General features: G+C 36.4%; 1 protein-coding gene across 1 annotated transcript in view; it reads left to right on the top strand.

Annotated features, from left to right (window-relative positions):
- USP34 (ubiquitin specific peptidase 34) overlaps positions 1–15,760 on the top strand; it is a 288,446-nt gene that overhangs the window by 157,554 nt on the left and 115,132 nt on the right. The window contains exons 24-29 of the mRNA XM_025405742.1: positions 105–204; positions 333–492; positions 3,224–3,350; positions 3,447–3,594; positions 12,310–12,410; positions 12,602–12,811. Coding sequence (XP_025261527.1) covers positions 105–204; positions 333–492; positions 3,224–3,350; positions 3,447–3,594; positions 12,310–12,410; positions 12,602–12,811 — 846 coding nt within the window. The remainder of the gene's footprint in view (positions 1–104; positions 205–332; positions 493–3,223; positions 3,351–3,446; positions 3,595–12,309; positions 12,411–12,601; positions 12,812–15,760) is intronic.

The following is a 15,760-nucleotide window of genomic DNA, read 5'->3' as shown; positions in this document are numbered from 1 at the left end:
AATAATAGGAGTTGCCTATGATTTTTACTTTTGATACTTCAGTCTTATGATGAGTTACATAGTTTGACAGACAAAATTTAGAGGTATCGTATTTTTCTTCTTAGCTGTGTGGTATGGACCAATTTTGGGGCATTGCTTTAAGAGCACAATCTGGTGATGTCAGTCGAGCAGCTATCCAGTATATTAACTCCTATTATATTAATGGTAAGTGATTTGAAATATTGTCTAATAGGTAATTTTTTTTGAGGGTGTTTCGTTAAGCTAAAATTTTTCTTTGATACAGCTAAACAAGAATGTAAGGCTAATATATGTGTCTAAACATTGTCTTTCAGGTAAAACGGGTTTGGAGAAGGAGCAAGAATTTATTAGTAAGTGCATGGAGAGTCTTATGATAGCTTCTAGCAGTCTTGAGCAGGAATCACACTCAAGTCTCATGGTTATAGAAAGAGGACTCCTTATGCTGAAGACACATCTGGAAGCGTTTAGGAGAAGGTAATTTTTTAAATATCACACTGTTAGAATGAATTTCATTTTTATTCCTGACATATCCAGAAATATTCTTAAAGTGAATCTAAAGTTTTTGTTGGGGTCAGGTACAAAGCATAATTTACCAAAATGAAGGGTCAGTAATAGAAGTAATTTTTATTAAGAGTATATACCATGTTGCCTTGGAATAGGCAATACGGGTTCCTGATAAATATTGCAGAGCTTTAATAATAATTAGAGTTTGAGCAGATATGCATGAATAAGAATCGTTAGAATTCCATCTCTAAGAAAGTATTGACTTTGATTAAAAAGGCAGAACACCACTACTAAAAAAAAGTTTCTCTCAAACTCTTACCAAGAACATCAAATAATCTCATAGTTGAATCAAGTTGAGTCATATGTTTCATTTGCTGTTTTTTTTTTCTTCCTGGACTAGGAGACAGTATTTTAATTTTGAATTTCCATTTACCATGGAAACATGACCAAAAAATTCTGTTAATGAATATCTGTATAATTAATTTAGACATAACCTGTGTAATACAGAAATAAAGCAAATTAATATTTATGAATATATCGACTGAAATGAAAGGTGAGTAGATAGTTTTAAGAAATTCTATTTGTTAAAAATCATTATGAGCAAATGTAAAAGTACTAAGAACTGTGTTGAAAAAAATTGTTAAAATTAGTAACTTTTTTCAACTTCAGATCTTAGTTTGATATTGAAAAGTGATACAATTGATATTTATTGACATTTTTAAAGTATCAAGAAATATTGCATAGTAAAGATATTTTATACATTCCCTATAAATAACATGCTTCCATGATTTGAAACATTTGGACATTATGAAATTCTTTATTTTGATTAAGATTGCAATTCATGGAAATTCCGCTTAAAGAATTCCTTGTGTTTTTTATGAATGTGGAAGGGAACTCGGTTTTTTGCACAGAAACTTTATACTGCCTTATAACTTTAACCACTTAAAAAGATAAAGTGTTAAAAAGAGCAAATGTGGTGGTGTATCTTATTCAAATTAATACATATTATAAAATTCAGATATTACACTGTGATGTAGAAAATGAAAGTCTGCTATAATTGCTGTCTTCCTCGTGGAGATACTGTTAATGATACCCATACTTCCAGAATTTTTTCTATGCTATAGGATCTACAGACAACAAACCAATAAGGGCCTGTTGATTCACACCCTTAGTCCTTTCACAATATTACCAGTGTCTAAAATAAGTACTTACTTTAAGTCTTTAAAAATTACTCGTTTTTTGAGTGTTCGGTGGTGGTTTTGTAAATTTAATGAATTTGAGTCCAAAAATTCCTTCTCAGATGTACAGATTTTTTTCTAACTCAGTTGTGAAAAAAAAATTATGTTCTTGATATCTTTTTATTTGTTCATGTTTTTGCTGAAAGTTAATGTTGATGTTAAATAGTTTATATAAAAATGTTTTGTTACAAGTAGAATAACTAGGATATGGATAAAATTGAACAGTCACAAAACTAAGCAGTAGTTAAAAAAAATTTACCTAGGTATTTTTCATGCAAAACTTTGTTCTTGATGTGCTTAGTGCTATTATTAATTGAAGATTGTCTAACATCTGTAGATTGAAAAATAGAATTGTTTTTTGTGTTCTGTATATTAAGGGAATAAATAATAATGTCTTAAATTGTTTTCTTTTTAAAAAGAGATAAAGTTATAATCTTAAATAGTGGTTCCAGCCAGAAATGTTTTTGTTTCCCAAAATGTAGTATATAATTCCTGGAGACACTTCTGATTATCACAGCAAGGGAGCATGTTGTTGGTATCTGGTGAGATGCTGTTGAATATGAGAGCATGAGATATAGCCTCCTTCATCCCTATTCATCTCTGCCTTCTGATAACAACAAATTATTAATTGGGCTTAAAATGTCAGTAGTGCCACTGTGGAGAAACTCTGGTCTTCAATATGTAGCAGGAAACATTGTTTTAAGATTACTCTTTTGCTCATACATCAGATCATGTGGAAATTAGACAAGTTCATTCATTCCCTCAGTTTTTATCCTTCTATTCCGAATTTGCTGATTAGTTTTAGACTTTTTTTTTTTTTAAAACTAAATTCGGGTACCTGAATTTAGTTAAAAAAAAAGGTATGTCTGAAAATTAGTTAGAAAATTGTTTAGTGATTATCATGCTAGGTGCCTGTTTCCTTTAAAATACAAGTCTTTGTAATTCACTTTATAATTTTAACAGCCATGAATTGACTCTCAAATTCTATTAGGCTGGTTAGTATATATTACTAGAATGTTTCTGTCCCTGAAAAATTTTTCTTAATATGTTTTTTCCTTCTGAATGTAGGAATCACAGCTTGCTATTTCATTTACTGAATTAGTTTTTTTTTTTTTTTTTTTTAATTTCCCCTGACTCTCCTACTAATATTTCTGTTCTCTCTATTAAAAAAAAAAAAAAAAAAAAAAAAAAAACTGGCCTTAAGGAGATTTTGTTTTTTTCCTCAGTAATTTCTCTTGGTGACTATTTTGTTAGGAGCTCTTAGCTGTTATTATGCATTTAGCTTTGATTCAGTGTGATGAATCTGAACTTAAATTTGTTGCTGTAGAATAAATTGGAATGAACTTAGAACTTCTTTTGGACTTTTCCAGTCTGTAAGATGATAAAAGCTTGCGTAACATTAAAATGGTTTAAAATGGCATAAAATGGTATCCTTTCTATTTGTTGTTTTTGTCATGTTTTAGGTTTGCATATCATCTGAGACAGTGGCAAATTGAAGGCACTGGTATTAGTAGTCATTTGAAAGCACTGAGTGACAAACAGTCTCTGCCGCTAAGAGTTGTATGCCAGCCAGCTGGACTTCCTGACAAGGTACTTACATAGTTTTAATTTCGAAGTTGATAACATTTCCCAGGTCAAATATATGTTCTTTTTGTATTTTTAAATTGGTTGCATCTCATATTTCAGATGACTATTGAAATGTATCCTAGTGACCAGGTAGCAGATCTTAGGGCTGAAGTAACTCATTGGTATGAAAATTTGCAGAAAGAACAAATAAACCAACAAGCTCAGCTTCAGGAGTTTGGTCAAAGCAACCGAAAAGGAGAGTTTCCTGGTAAGCCCTTCAATTCAAATTTTCTCTTTCTCTTTCTCTCTTTCTTTCTTTCTCTCTTTTTTCTTTCTTTTTCTTTCTTTTTTCTCTCTTCTCTTGTTTCTTTTCTTGGTTGTATCATATAGCAACTGTCTTGGTTTGTCTTGTGTTGCTATGACAATACTACAAACTAGGTAAAGAACAGAATTTGGGAAGTCCAAGATCAAGGTACCAGCATCTGGTGAGGGCTCCTCTCTGCTTTCAAAGTGGCAGCTTGAATGCTGCCTCCTCACAGGCAGAGGGTGAAAGGGTGAAAAAGGAACAGACTCCCTCCATCAGACCCTTTTATAATGTCATTAATTCATTCATGGCCTCTCCAAAGGCCCCACCTCTAAAACCTGTTGCATTGGAGACGAATGTTCAATATGAGTTTTCAGAGAGAACAAAAAAATTCAAACCAAAGTAGCAACTTTGAAGTTTTACTTTGAAGGTCCACCGTCCATGTTCATGGCTCCCCTCACCCTCCCCTCCCTTTAGTACCATTCATTCTTAGATAAGAAGCTGTTGAGAGTTGCTTCAGATGCTATTTGCAAAAAATTCTTTTGTTTCTCAAAAAATTCTATTTTAGACTTTTGATGTGATCATAAAATAATTCTTGAAATTTATTTCATAAGCAATTTGGGAATTTTTGGTAAATTTAAATTTCCATGTACTACTCATCCACTTTAACCCAACAGTTTTTTTCATATATTTCATTTTCATTTTTTCTGAGTATATAAAAATAACACACCTTCATGTCCCACCTGTGCATCTCTCCTTGCCTACCAAAAGTATCTTAAGAAATTTTTCACGTAGGCCTAATATATATATATATATATATATATATATATATATCATATCTAATATATATGTTTCTGATCTCTTTCCAGAGATACCAAGATATAACGTAAGAATATATACACACACACACACACACACACACGTATATGTAAAACACAAATGGTGGAATTCCATCTTTACTGTTCTGTTTGCTTGTAGGGCATATCATTATCTTAGAAAACACTTCATGTTAGTTCATGTAGAAAGTTACCTCATTCTTTTTGAGATCTGCATAGTTCACTTTATAGTAATAACTTGATTCATTTTCCCTGTTCTCTACGAATGGACATTTAGATTGTTTTCATTATTTTGCTGTTACAAACAATGTGACAGAGAATATCTTTGTCTCTACATTATTTCATGTATGTTGGATAAATACCTCATTATGGAATTTCTGAATCCAAATGTATCTTACTTTCATTAGGTTGAAATGTAGTGTGTGTAAAGTGTATGAAAATAATAAAGTGAAAATCCATGTACCTACCATCCAGGTCAAGAACTGGAACGTTAGTAGAAGCTACTGTTGTGTCCCTACCCAATAACATAATTTCCGCTTCTCCTTAACACTGTCTTGATTTTTGAATTTGTTTTTTTAGTGTTGTTTATAGCCTTACCTCCATGTATGTGTTTTTATTTAGTTTTGTGAAACAGTTTAGCAACCACAAACCTAGTGGATAAAGAAAAAGGGACATATGGCTACTATTAGATACAGGATTGCAGAAGATGACAAGTTATAAACCTTCCCTACAGATATGTATAGCCTAATTTGGGGATATCAGTGGGAAAGTTCTCAAGTATATGTCTCAGCACAGTTAAGACATATCCTATTGCTATAATGTTGATAAAAATACTGGAATATCCAACAGAAATGTTTTCATAGAATTTGTATTTTCTTTTTCTAAGCTCTTCATGATCTACAGTAACTCTCAGGAGTAGGTCAAAGCAGAATTTCTTCTGTAGGATGAAATGAATGTCCTCTGCTGATTCAAGCAGTAGTACATGGAGGTGAGAGCAGGAACCTCCCTAGCACTTGGTAAAGACGGTCCACATACAGATAAGAATCTGGACCAGGTTCATTGTCCATTCTTTTGTAACATAGAGAAGATAGTACAGTGGCAGCAGGGGTCTTGGTCATGATAACCCTCAATGCGTTTCTCCAAAGTCACACTGATCTTACTAATTGTCCTCCAAATTTGGGGCACAGCAGTCATTGTGTGATATCTTTTATCATCCTTCTGGTGATTCTCTTCTCTCCTATGTTGGGTATTCTGTTTCCATTATCCATACCTTTCTCGTTATTGGTTGACTGTGTGTGTGTGTGTTTCTGGAATACAAGAGAGTGTTCTATTCAGTGGTTTCTTGTGATAAGATTGTCGGGGTAATGTTTTTTATTCCTTGCATGATTAATAATATGTATCTCATGTTTTCATACCCAAATGATAAATTAGCTGGGTATAGAATTTTAAGTTGGAAATAATTTTGTTGCAGAATTTTAGAGGTGCTTCTCCATTGTTTCTTGCTTTCATTGTTGCTGTTGAATTCTGAAGCCATTCTGATTTCTGATATTTTTTACATACAGTATGTCTTTTTTTTTTTTTTTTTTGAGATAGTCTCCCTCTGTCACCCAGGCTGGAGTGCAGTGGCATGATTATGGCTTACTGCAACCTTCATGTTCAAGTGATTCTCCCACCTCAGCCCCCTGAGTAGCTGGGGCTGCAGGCAGGTGCTACCATTCCCGGCTAATTTTTTGTATGTTTAGTAGAGACAGATTTTCACCATGTTACCTAGGCTGGTCTCAAACTCCTGAGCTCAGACTTTCTGCCCACTTAGGCCTCCCGAAGTGCTGGGATTACAGGCATGAGCCACCACGCCCAGCTAACATGCAGTATTTTTTCTTGTAGACATTAATCAGTCTTCACTTTTTTCTTAGTGTTCTGGACCTGAGTATAGGTCTTTTTTCAGTGATTGTGATGGGTTTTCCTCAGTATTTACGTATTTAGGTATTTAGCGTTGGGCCCTTTCAGTTTGGCAGATTATAATTTTCAGTTTGGAGAAATTTTCTTGAAATGGTTCATAGATTTCTTGTCTTCTGTTTTATCATTTTCTCTCTTTATGGAGCATATCCATTATCTAGATGTTTTGTCTCTAAGATCTCCCTAATTTCTATGTTTCTTTTTATAAGTTTTAACTCAAGTTCCTGAGAGATGTTCTCAATATTATTTTGCAGTCTTTCTACTGAATTTTTCATTTCTACTGTCATACTTTCAATATCTAAGAGCTCTTTTTTCTCTGAAAAAATATGCCTATTTTTAAAGTTGAAATACCTTTTTGAGATTAACATTTTGCTTAATTGTTGAATTTTGCTTTTTTTGGTTCATTCTGTTGGTGTCTACATTTTAGTGTTTAGATTATTTACATTCAATGTAAATATTTTCTATTTGTCCCATCTCTTCAGTTTCTTTTTTAGCACATATTTAGCACTTCTGACACTTTGCATTCCTGTGCATAGATCTAAGTTTCTCTTTGGTTTCTTTTCCACCTTTCTTTCTGTTATTTTATTTTATTTATTTATTTTTTTGAAACAGGGTCTCACTCTGTCACCCGGGCTGGAGTGAAGTGGCATAATCATAGTTCACCACAGCCTTAACCTCCCGTTCTCAGGTGATCCTCCCACCTCAGTCTCCTGAGTAGCTGGGACTACAGGTGCCAGCCATCATGCCCAGCTGATTTTTGTATTTTTTGTAGAGACAGGGTTTTGCCATATTGCCCAGGCTGGTCTTGAACTCCTGGGCTCAAGCAGTTCTCTCACCTTGCCGCCCAAAGTCCTAGGATTACAGGGGTGACCCACTGCGCCGGACCTCTTCCCCTTCTTTCTAATAAACTTCCGTTAAAGCTTTGTACGCTAGGTGTTCTGGTGACAAATTTTCTCAAGCTTTTGTTTGTCTACAAAAAAGTTTATTTAAAAATGTTTATTTTGCCTTCATTGTTGATGGGTAGTTTCACTGGACATCGAATTCTAGGTCATGAGGTTGTTTTATCCTCTTTCAGAACTTTAAAATTGTTGTTCTGTTATTATTTGGCTTGCAAAGTTTGTGACCTGAGTCGGTGGCTTTCCTTATCTTTTGTCCTTTAAAGCCGACGATGGAGGAAAGAAAAAGGATATAAAGCTTTTTCTTTAACATTGATTTTCAGCATTTTGATTACGAGTGTGCCTTTGTGTTTGAGATCTGGGTTTAGTTTACCTTCTCAGATCTGTGAGTTTATAACTTTTATCAAACTTAGAAAAGGTTAGCAATTATATAGTGCTTCATTTTTTTCTCTTTTTCTTCTCTCCTTACCCTTGTGATTTCTGAGCCTATAATGTTTCTAGGCTGTTGGTTAAGGTGTTGCTGTTGGTTAAGGTGTTGCATATTTCTGAGGTACTGTTCCTTTTCTTTCTTCCTTTTGTTTTTTTTGTGTGAGGGTTAGATGTTAATCTTACTCTTACGCTAAATCATTTTGTGATGTATCTTTTTTTGGGGCTTACTGTTCATCACGAGTTTATTTCATGGTCACCTTGCAAACTTTATTGGTACGATCTCCTTTTTTTCTCCTTGTCAGTTTATGTCTGTAATTTTTTTTTTTCCTTGAGTCTCGCACTGTTGCCCAGGCTGGAGTGCAGTGGCGTGATATCAGCTCACTGCAAACCCTGCCTTCGGGTTCAAGCGATTTTCCTGCCTCAGCCTCCCAAGTAGCCGCAACTACAGGTGCATGCCACCACACCCTGCTAAGTTTTGTATTTTTGGTAGAGACAGGGTTTCGTCATACTGGCCAGGCTGGTCTCGAACTCCTGACCTCATGATCGACCTACCTGGGCCTCCCAAAGTGCTGGGATTACAGGCGTGAGCCACCACACCCGTCCTATCTCTGTAAAATTTTTAAAATTTATTTTATTGGAGTTGTAAAGGGGAAAAATTACATGTGTGTTTTCAGTATTCAATTAGAAATGAGTTTTTAAGATTTCATTTTGTCTTGAAACATTAATTTTTTTAAAAAGGTAAAAATTCTGTTTAGAACTGATAAGGAATAAGTAGCTCTTATGTTAAAAAGATCTTCTCAAAAGTAATAAGATAGAAAGCAGCTCAATGTATTATAAAATCCAATTCAGCCATAATAGTCAACATTAATGTGTTGTCATTGTCCATCCAGTGTGCTATATAAAAATACCATAAACGGGGTAGCTTATAAACAAAAGAAGGCCGGGCGCGGTGGCTCAAGCCTGTAATCCCAGCACTTTGGGAGGCCGAGATGGGCGGATCACGAGGTCAGGAGATCGAGACCATCCTGGCTAACACGGTGAAACCCCATCTCTACTAAGAAATACAAAAAATAGCCGGGCGAGGTGGCAGCGCCTGTAGTCCCAGCTACTTGGGAGGCTGAGGCCGGAGAATGGCGTGAACCTGGGAGGCGGAGCTTGCAGTGAGCTGAGATCCGGCGACTGCACTCCAGCCTGGGCTACAGAGCAAGACTCCGTCTCAAAAAAAAAAAAAAAAAAAAAGAAATTTATTTCTCATGGTCTGGAACTTGGGAATTCCAAGATCAAGGTGCCAGCAGATTCAATGTCTAGTGACAGCTTTCTCATAGATGGTGCTTTATTGCTGTGTCTTCATGTGGTAAAAGGCTGAAGCAAGCTCCTTTGGACCTCTTTTGTAGAGACACCACTCCCATTGATGGAGGACTCTGCCTAATACCTAATAACCTCTGAAAGATCCCACTTCCAAAATATCATCACCTTGATAATTAGGATTCGACATACGAATTTGGGGAACACATTTGTTCAGACCATAACACTTGTCGTTAACACACAGAATATTGGCCTATCTCACATCAAATATAGGCCATTATGCTAAATAAAATGCTAGTGATTGCATAACTTTTGGAACAAAGTTATGCATGCTTAATTAGAGTAGCAATTAATCATGACTAAGAGTGTTTTAATATTGCAAATATTAATAATTACATTTAATTGTCTCACCAAGTTAGACATTTAATAAAAATCTACCAAAGCTTTGGTAGGCACGGTAGCTCATGCCTGTAATCCCAAGGCTTTAAGGCTGAGGCAGGTGGATCATTTGTGGTCAGGAGTTCAAGACCAGCCTGGCCAACATGGCAAAACCCTGTCTCTGCTAAAAATATAAAAATTAGCTGGGCCTGGTGGTGTGCACCTGTAATCCCAGCTACTTGGGAGGCTGAGGCATGAGAATCACTTAAGCCCGGGAGGTGGAGGTTGCAATGAGCCGAGATCATGCCACTGCACTCCAGCCTGGGTGACAGAGCGAGACTCTGTCTTTTAAAAAAAAAAAAACTACCAAAGTATTAATGGCTCACGCCAGTAATCCCAACACTTTGGGAGGCCGAGGTGGGCAGATTATGAGGTCAGAAGATCGAAACCAACCATCCTGGCTAACACGGTGAAACCCCATCTCTACTAAAAAATACAAAAAATTAGCCGGGCGTGGTGGCGAGTGCCTGTAGTCCCAGCTACTTGGGAGGCTGAGGCAGGAGAATGGTGTGAACTCGGGAGGCGGAGCTTGCAGTGAGCCGAGATAGTGCCAGTGCACTCCAGCCTAGGTGACAGAGCGAGACTCCCATCTAAAAAAAAAAAAAAAAAAAAAAAAAGTTTAATACAGAATTTCTGTCTATCCAGTAGCCAAAGCTTTTCTTAATGAACACGCTGCTTTATAAGCATTTACTTTTCTTTTAGTTTTGTATGATACAAAACGATACAAATTTATAACATAAATAATAAATAATAAATTTATAAAAATCAATAAATCAATAAAATAAATAAAAATAAAAAATGAATAAAATATACTGTAAAAAAGTATAGCTATTAGATTATTCAGTTATAATTTGTGAGCAACATGATGAATCGGGCACTAAGAAATCAAGTATACAATAGCAATTTTTAAATGTTATGATATTCTGGCTGGGCGTGGTGGCTCATGCCTGTAATCCCAGCACTTTGGGTGACCGAGGCAGGCAGATCACTTGAGGTCAAGAGTTCGAGACCAGCCTGGCCAACATGGTCAAACCCGTCTCTACTAAAAACACAGAAATTAGTTAGGTGTGATGGTGCACGCCTGTAGTCGCAGGTATTCAGGAGGCCAAGACTGGAGAATTGCTTGAACCCAGGAGGCAGAGGTTGCACTGAGCTGAGGTTGAGCCACTGCACTCCAGCCTTGGGTGACAGAGTGTCTCAAAAAAAAAAAAAGAAAAGAAAATTGTGATATTATGAGGTCTTTGTAAAATGTGAGAATAAAACTTTTTGAGGTAATTGAACTGCTGAGTAAATTGAAATAGCATGCCTCTGTACATAATATTGTAAAGATGTTAGGTAAATTTATTTTTTAACATGTTCTATCAAAAATTCCGATGTAATTTTTAAAATTTGATGAAATTATAGTGAAGTTATCTATATAAATAAACTAAGCAATATTAGAAGTTCTGGGAGGTCAGTAAATTGGTACTTTACAAAAAAAGGAAAAAGAACAAAAAAGTTCTGGGAGAAAAACTCAAGGATAATAGAAAGTTGAACTTCTGTACTAGCTATATAAACATTTAAACCATAATATGATTTTGGTGTGGGAATTGTTAGTTAAATGATACAGAATGGATACCGAAAATCAGTCATATGACTTGTTCAGTTTGGGGAAAGAAAAACCCCTTCTAATATTTAGGATATGTTTAAAATGTCATATCTGCATTAACAAATGGTAGGAAAATTTAGAAGAAAATAGGATTGTTTGTCAAACCATTTCGAGGGCCAAGATTGAGGGCTAGAAATAATGAGAAAGGGAAAGAATCATAGATTTAGCTACACAATGATTAGCAATTTAGTTATAAAAAAATTGTGCTTAAGGCAAATTGCCAATATGACTCCTCTTGGGAGAAAAACATATTCCTTCTCTGTGTTTGAAATATTTTTTCCACAGACCTTTTTTATGTGAAGGGAAAGGTAATTTTAAAATGTTATATGTCATTATGAAAAGCAATAACCTTACCACACTCATTTTTCTTGAAAGTAATTGGTGTCCAGTGGAGTTTTTCTATATTGAATGAAATTTAGCAATAGTTTTAAAGTTTAAATTATTCATCAGACATTTAATTTTGCTTACTTTTCGTGCTGTAATCATTTTTTTCCCCCCAAAAAACTTGTACATTATACATTACTTAATTTGAATGTGTTCTCCATTTTAGTGCTGGGAATGCATGTGTGAATAAAACAACCTCTGCCCTTGTGGAACTGGGAATTTGTCATTCTTCCTTTCCTTTTTTTTTTCTTTCTGTTTTTATTTCCCTTTTTCCTTTGCTTCTGTCTTTTTTTCTCCTTCCCTTCCCGGATAACAAATACGAGGTGTTAACAAGTGCTTTAAAGAAAGATACAGCAGAATAAAGGGTTAATGGTGAAGTGAAGCTTTTAGATTGGGTGGTAAAGCGAAAGCTCCCATTAGATGAGAGAATTGAAAGAGGTGAGAAAATAAGTATCTTGAATTCCTGGAGAGGAATCTTAGTCCTTGAGGTCGTAATATACTTGGTATTTTCAGGAAAAGGCAAGGAGGCCAGTTGACTGAACATAGTGTGAGGTAGGGAAGCTGGTGGCAAATGAAGTTGAAGGTGTAGGCAGCAAAAAGGACTTAGTGCATTCTAGAAATGTCTATGCTTAATCTATTGAGTTTTCTCTCTTTACCTTGGATCTGGAGGGTTGGAATTACATTTAAGCTTTACGTGTAGTGTGATTAATTGCTACAACTACATTCTTATCAGTAAATAAGTTAATTCTTAAAAACAAATTCATTTCCATGTTCTGCTGCTTTTAAGGAGGCCTCATGGGACCTGTCAGGATGATTTCATCTGGACACGAGTTAACAACAGATTATGATGAAAAAGCACTTCATGAGCTTGGTTTTAAGGATATGCAGGTACATATATAAAACATGGTTTGAGTTTTAATGATCTGTTTATAATCATCAGTTGAATAGTCACATGTAGTTTAAAAACAGCTCTTATTACTTTGTTATATTAAAATTCTAAGTGATTTTATACTTCAGATTCATTGTTTTATTAAACCAAAAGCTTGATCTGCATAAATTTTTTTTCCTGTTTTTTATAGATGGTATTTGTATCTTTGGGTGCACCAAGGAGAGAGCGGAAAGGGGAAGGTGTTCAGCTGCCAGCGTCTTGCCTCCCACCCCCTCAGAAGGACAACATTCCAATGCTTTTGCTTTTACAAGAACCTCATTTAACTACTCTTTTTGATTTATTAGAGATGCTTGCATCATTTAAACCACCCTCAGGAAAAGTAGCAGTGGATGATAGTGAGGTGACTATGTTTCATTTTCACAAATCTTGTTTTGTCTCTCTTTTGAGAGGATATAGTAACTTTAATACAACTATAGATTATAAAATGTTATAAAACACAATTTTCTCACTTTTCTTTTATTTTTTTTGAGACGGTGTCTCACTCTGTTAACCAGGCTGGAGTACAGTGGCATGATCTCAGCTCACTGCAAGTTCCGCCTTCCGGGTTCACGCCATTCTCCTGCCTCAGCCTCCTTTGTAGCTGGGATTACAGGTGCGTGCCACCACAGGCAGCTAATTTTTGTATTTCTAGTAGAGATGGGGTTTCACCATGTTGGTCAGGCTGGTCTTGAACTCCTGACCTTGTGATCCACCCACCTCGGCCTCCCAAATTGCTGGGATTACAGGCATGAGCCACTGTGCCTGGCCCTCAGTAATCTTTTAAGAGTAGTAAAATTGGGCTGGGTGCAGTGGCTCACGCCGGTAATCCTAGCACTCTGGGAGGCTGAGATGGGCAGATCACGAGGTCAGGAATTCAAGACCAGCCTGACCAACATGGTGAAACCCCGTCTCTACTGAAAATACAAAAATTAGCTGGGCATGGTGGCAGGCGCCTGTAATCCCAGCTACTCCAGAGGCTGAGGCAGGATAGTCGCTTGAATCCAGGAGGCAGAGGTTGCAGTGAGCCGAGATTGTGCCACTATACTCCAGCCTGGACAACAGAGCAAGACACCACCTCAAAACAAAAACAAAAAAAAAGGTAAAATTAAGAACCCGTTTATTTGTTCGTTAACTATTTAAGTACCTAACGTGATGCAGGCATACTGTTTTAATCAAATTATTGTTTATAATACTTTGGTCTAGAAAGGGCTCTCTGAGGGAGACTATATATAATCTGAGCTAGAAGGATGAAAAGCCAGTTAGAAAGATGAGATATGGTCTGGATAAAGTAATCTGGAGAAAGGGTTTCTGGGGAAATGCTTGATAAAAGGAGTTAGGCAGGTTTAGGAATTGTTAAAGCTAGAAAGGAGAATATGGAAGAGGATGGGAGAGTAGAATGAGAGGAAAGAAATTGGAAAGGTAGGCAGAGCAAAATAATGTAAACCTTTTGTATCATTGTGAGTCATTTCCATTTTACTCAAAGTGGACATCATTAAAAGATTTTAAGCAGAGGATAAAAACATGTTCTGATTTTTGTTTTACACCTGATACCTAATATACCTAGTAAGTTTCTTTGGCAAAAATAAAGTCAGTAAAGCATTTGATGTGCAAGTCCAGGAAGGAGTTGCCCTGGAATAGGATGGCAGCAGTGGAAATAAATGGACAACAGGTCAAAGCATCACTTGGTGGTGTTTTGGGTTTTAGGAGTAGGGAATGAAGAGGAGAAGGAAGACAGAAATGGCATTGGGTTTCTGGTCTGTGCAACGGGGCGGGGGGATTCCATTTGAACTGAAGGATAGATGGATTCCTGAGGGACATCAAGTAGAGATGTCAGGTAATCACTTGGATATGTAAGTATGGAGCTCAGAGAAAAGGTACAGTCTAGAAAAATGGTTTGTGGGTTATCACTATAATAAAGGTCCCATTTATTTTATTTTATTTTATTTTTTTGTGAGACACAGTCTTGGTGTGTCACCCAGGCTGCAGTGCAGTGGTATGATCATAGCTCAATATAGCCTTGATCTCTCAGGTTGAAGCGATTGCTGCCTCAGCCTCCTGCATAGGTGGAACTCCAGGTGCGTGCCAATGTGCCTGGCTAAATTTTTAATTGTTTTGTAGACATGGTCTCTCTATGTTGCCCAGGTCGGTTTCAAACCTTGGTCTCGAGCGATTCTCCCACCTCAGCCTCCCAAAGTGCTGGGATCATAGGCATAAGCTGCTGTGCCCAGCCTGAAGATGGCATTCAGAGGCAAGAATGTGTATGACATCACCTAAAGGAGCCATATTCAATCCACTGACTTTTAAAACAATGCCTTTAAACGGGCTTCTTCTAAGATATTTTCATGTATTCATGTAGCTTATGCAGTAAATTATAATTTTGAGATTTAGAGGCAGGTAAAATGGTGGTATTCTGATGGTTTTCTCTGTGTTAGGCTAGTATTCTTTTCTTTCTTCCCCAAGATTGTTAAGTGACTTCTTCCCATTTCCATGATGTGTTTGATCATGGATGCAGTGGGCTGCCATTGAGCCCTCTGTTTCTTATACCTCAGTTTCTCACATGATGGTACATTCTTAAATTCCCTAGAAATCTCCATTGTTTTTTCAAGCAAAATAATCATTAATAGGTGCCCATGAAACCTCTGTTTTCTCACCTAGTGCTGGTGTTCTGTTCCTGTATTAGGGGAATAATGAGAGGGGCGGACAAAAATTTTGCAGAAGGTTTTTTCAAAAGAGGAGTTGTTCAAATTGGGTCCAGCTACTGATAAGAGTGAAGAGAAAAGCATTACAGATTTTCTTCATTAAGAAAGCAAATGACATGTTTGAGAAACTGGGAATATGAGCATAGTGTAATTTAAGTATTAGGACAGAAAGGTTGACTGTAACCTATATCACAAAAGGACCTTAAATGATTTTTTTTTTTAATCCATCATTATGGCTGGCTTTAAGCAGCGAAATGTGCTCTTTTCTGGGCTTTTAGAAACAATTTAGATGTTTGTGTGGAGGGTATAGTAGAGAAAACCAGGACCAGTGATAAGAGATCCTGGGCTATTATGTTAATAGGCTATTACGTTATTCTGAGTAGTGAGGCTTAAACCAAAGGGAAAGCATTTCATTGTTTTAGCAGATTTTTTTTTTAGACGGCTGGAGTGTGGTGATGTGATACCGGCTCACTGCAACCTCTACCTCCCAGGTTCAAGCGATTCTCCTGCCTCAGCCTCCTGAGTAGCTGGGACTACAGGTGCACACCACCATGCCCAGCTACTTTTGTTTGTATTTTTAGTAGAGACAGGGTTTCACTGTGTTAGCTAGG

The sequence above is a fragment of the Theropithecus gelada genome, chromosome 13 (genome assembly GCF_003255815.1).
Source record: "Theropithecus gelada isolate Dixy chromosome 13, Tgel_1.0, whole genome shotgun sequence".
In the NCBI taxonomy this organism is placed as follows: domain Eukaryota; kingdom Metazoa; phylum Chordata; class Mammalia; order Primates; family Cercopithecidae; genus Theropithecus; species Theropithecus gelada.
Note: the sequence above shows the minus strand (reverse complement) of the source record. Positions and strands in the feature narration are given on the sequence as shown.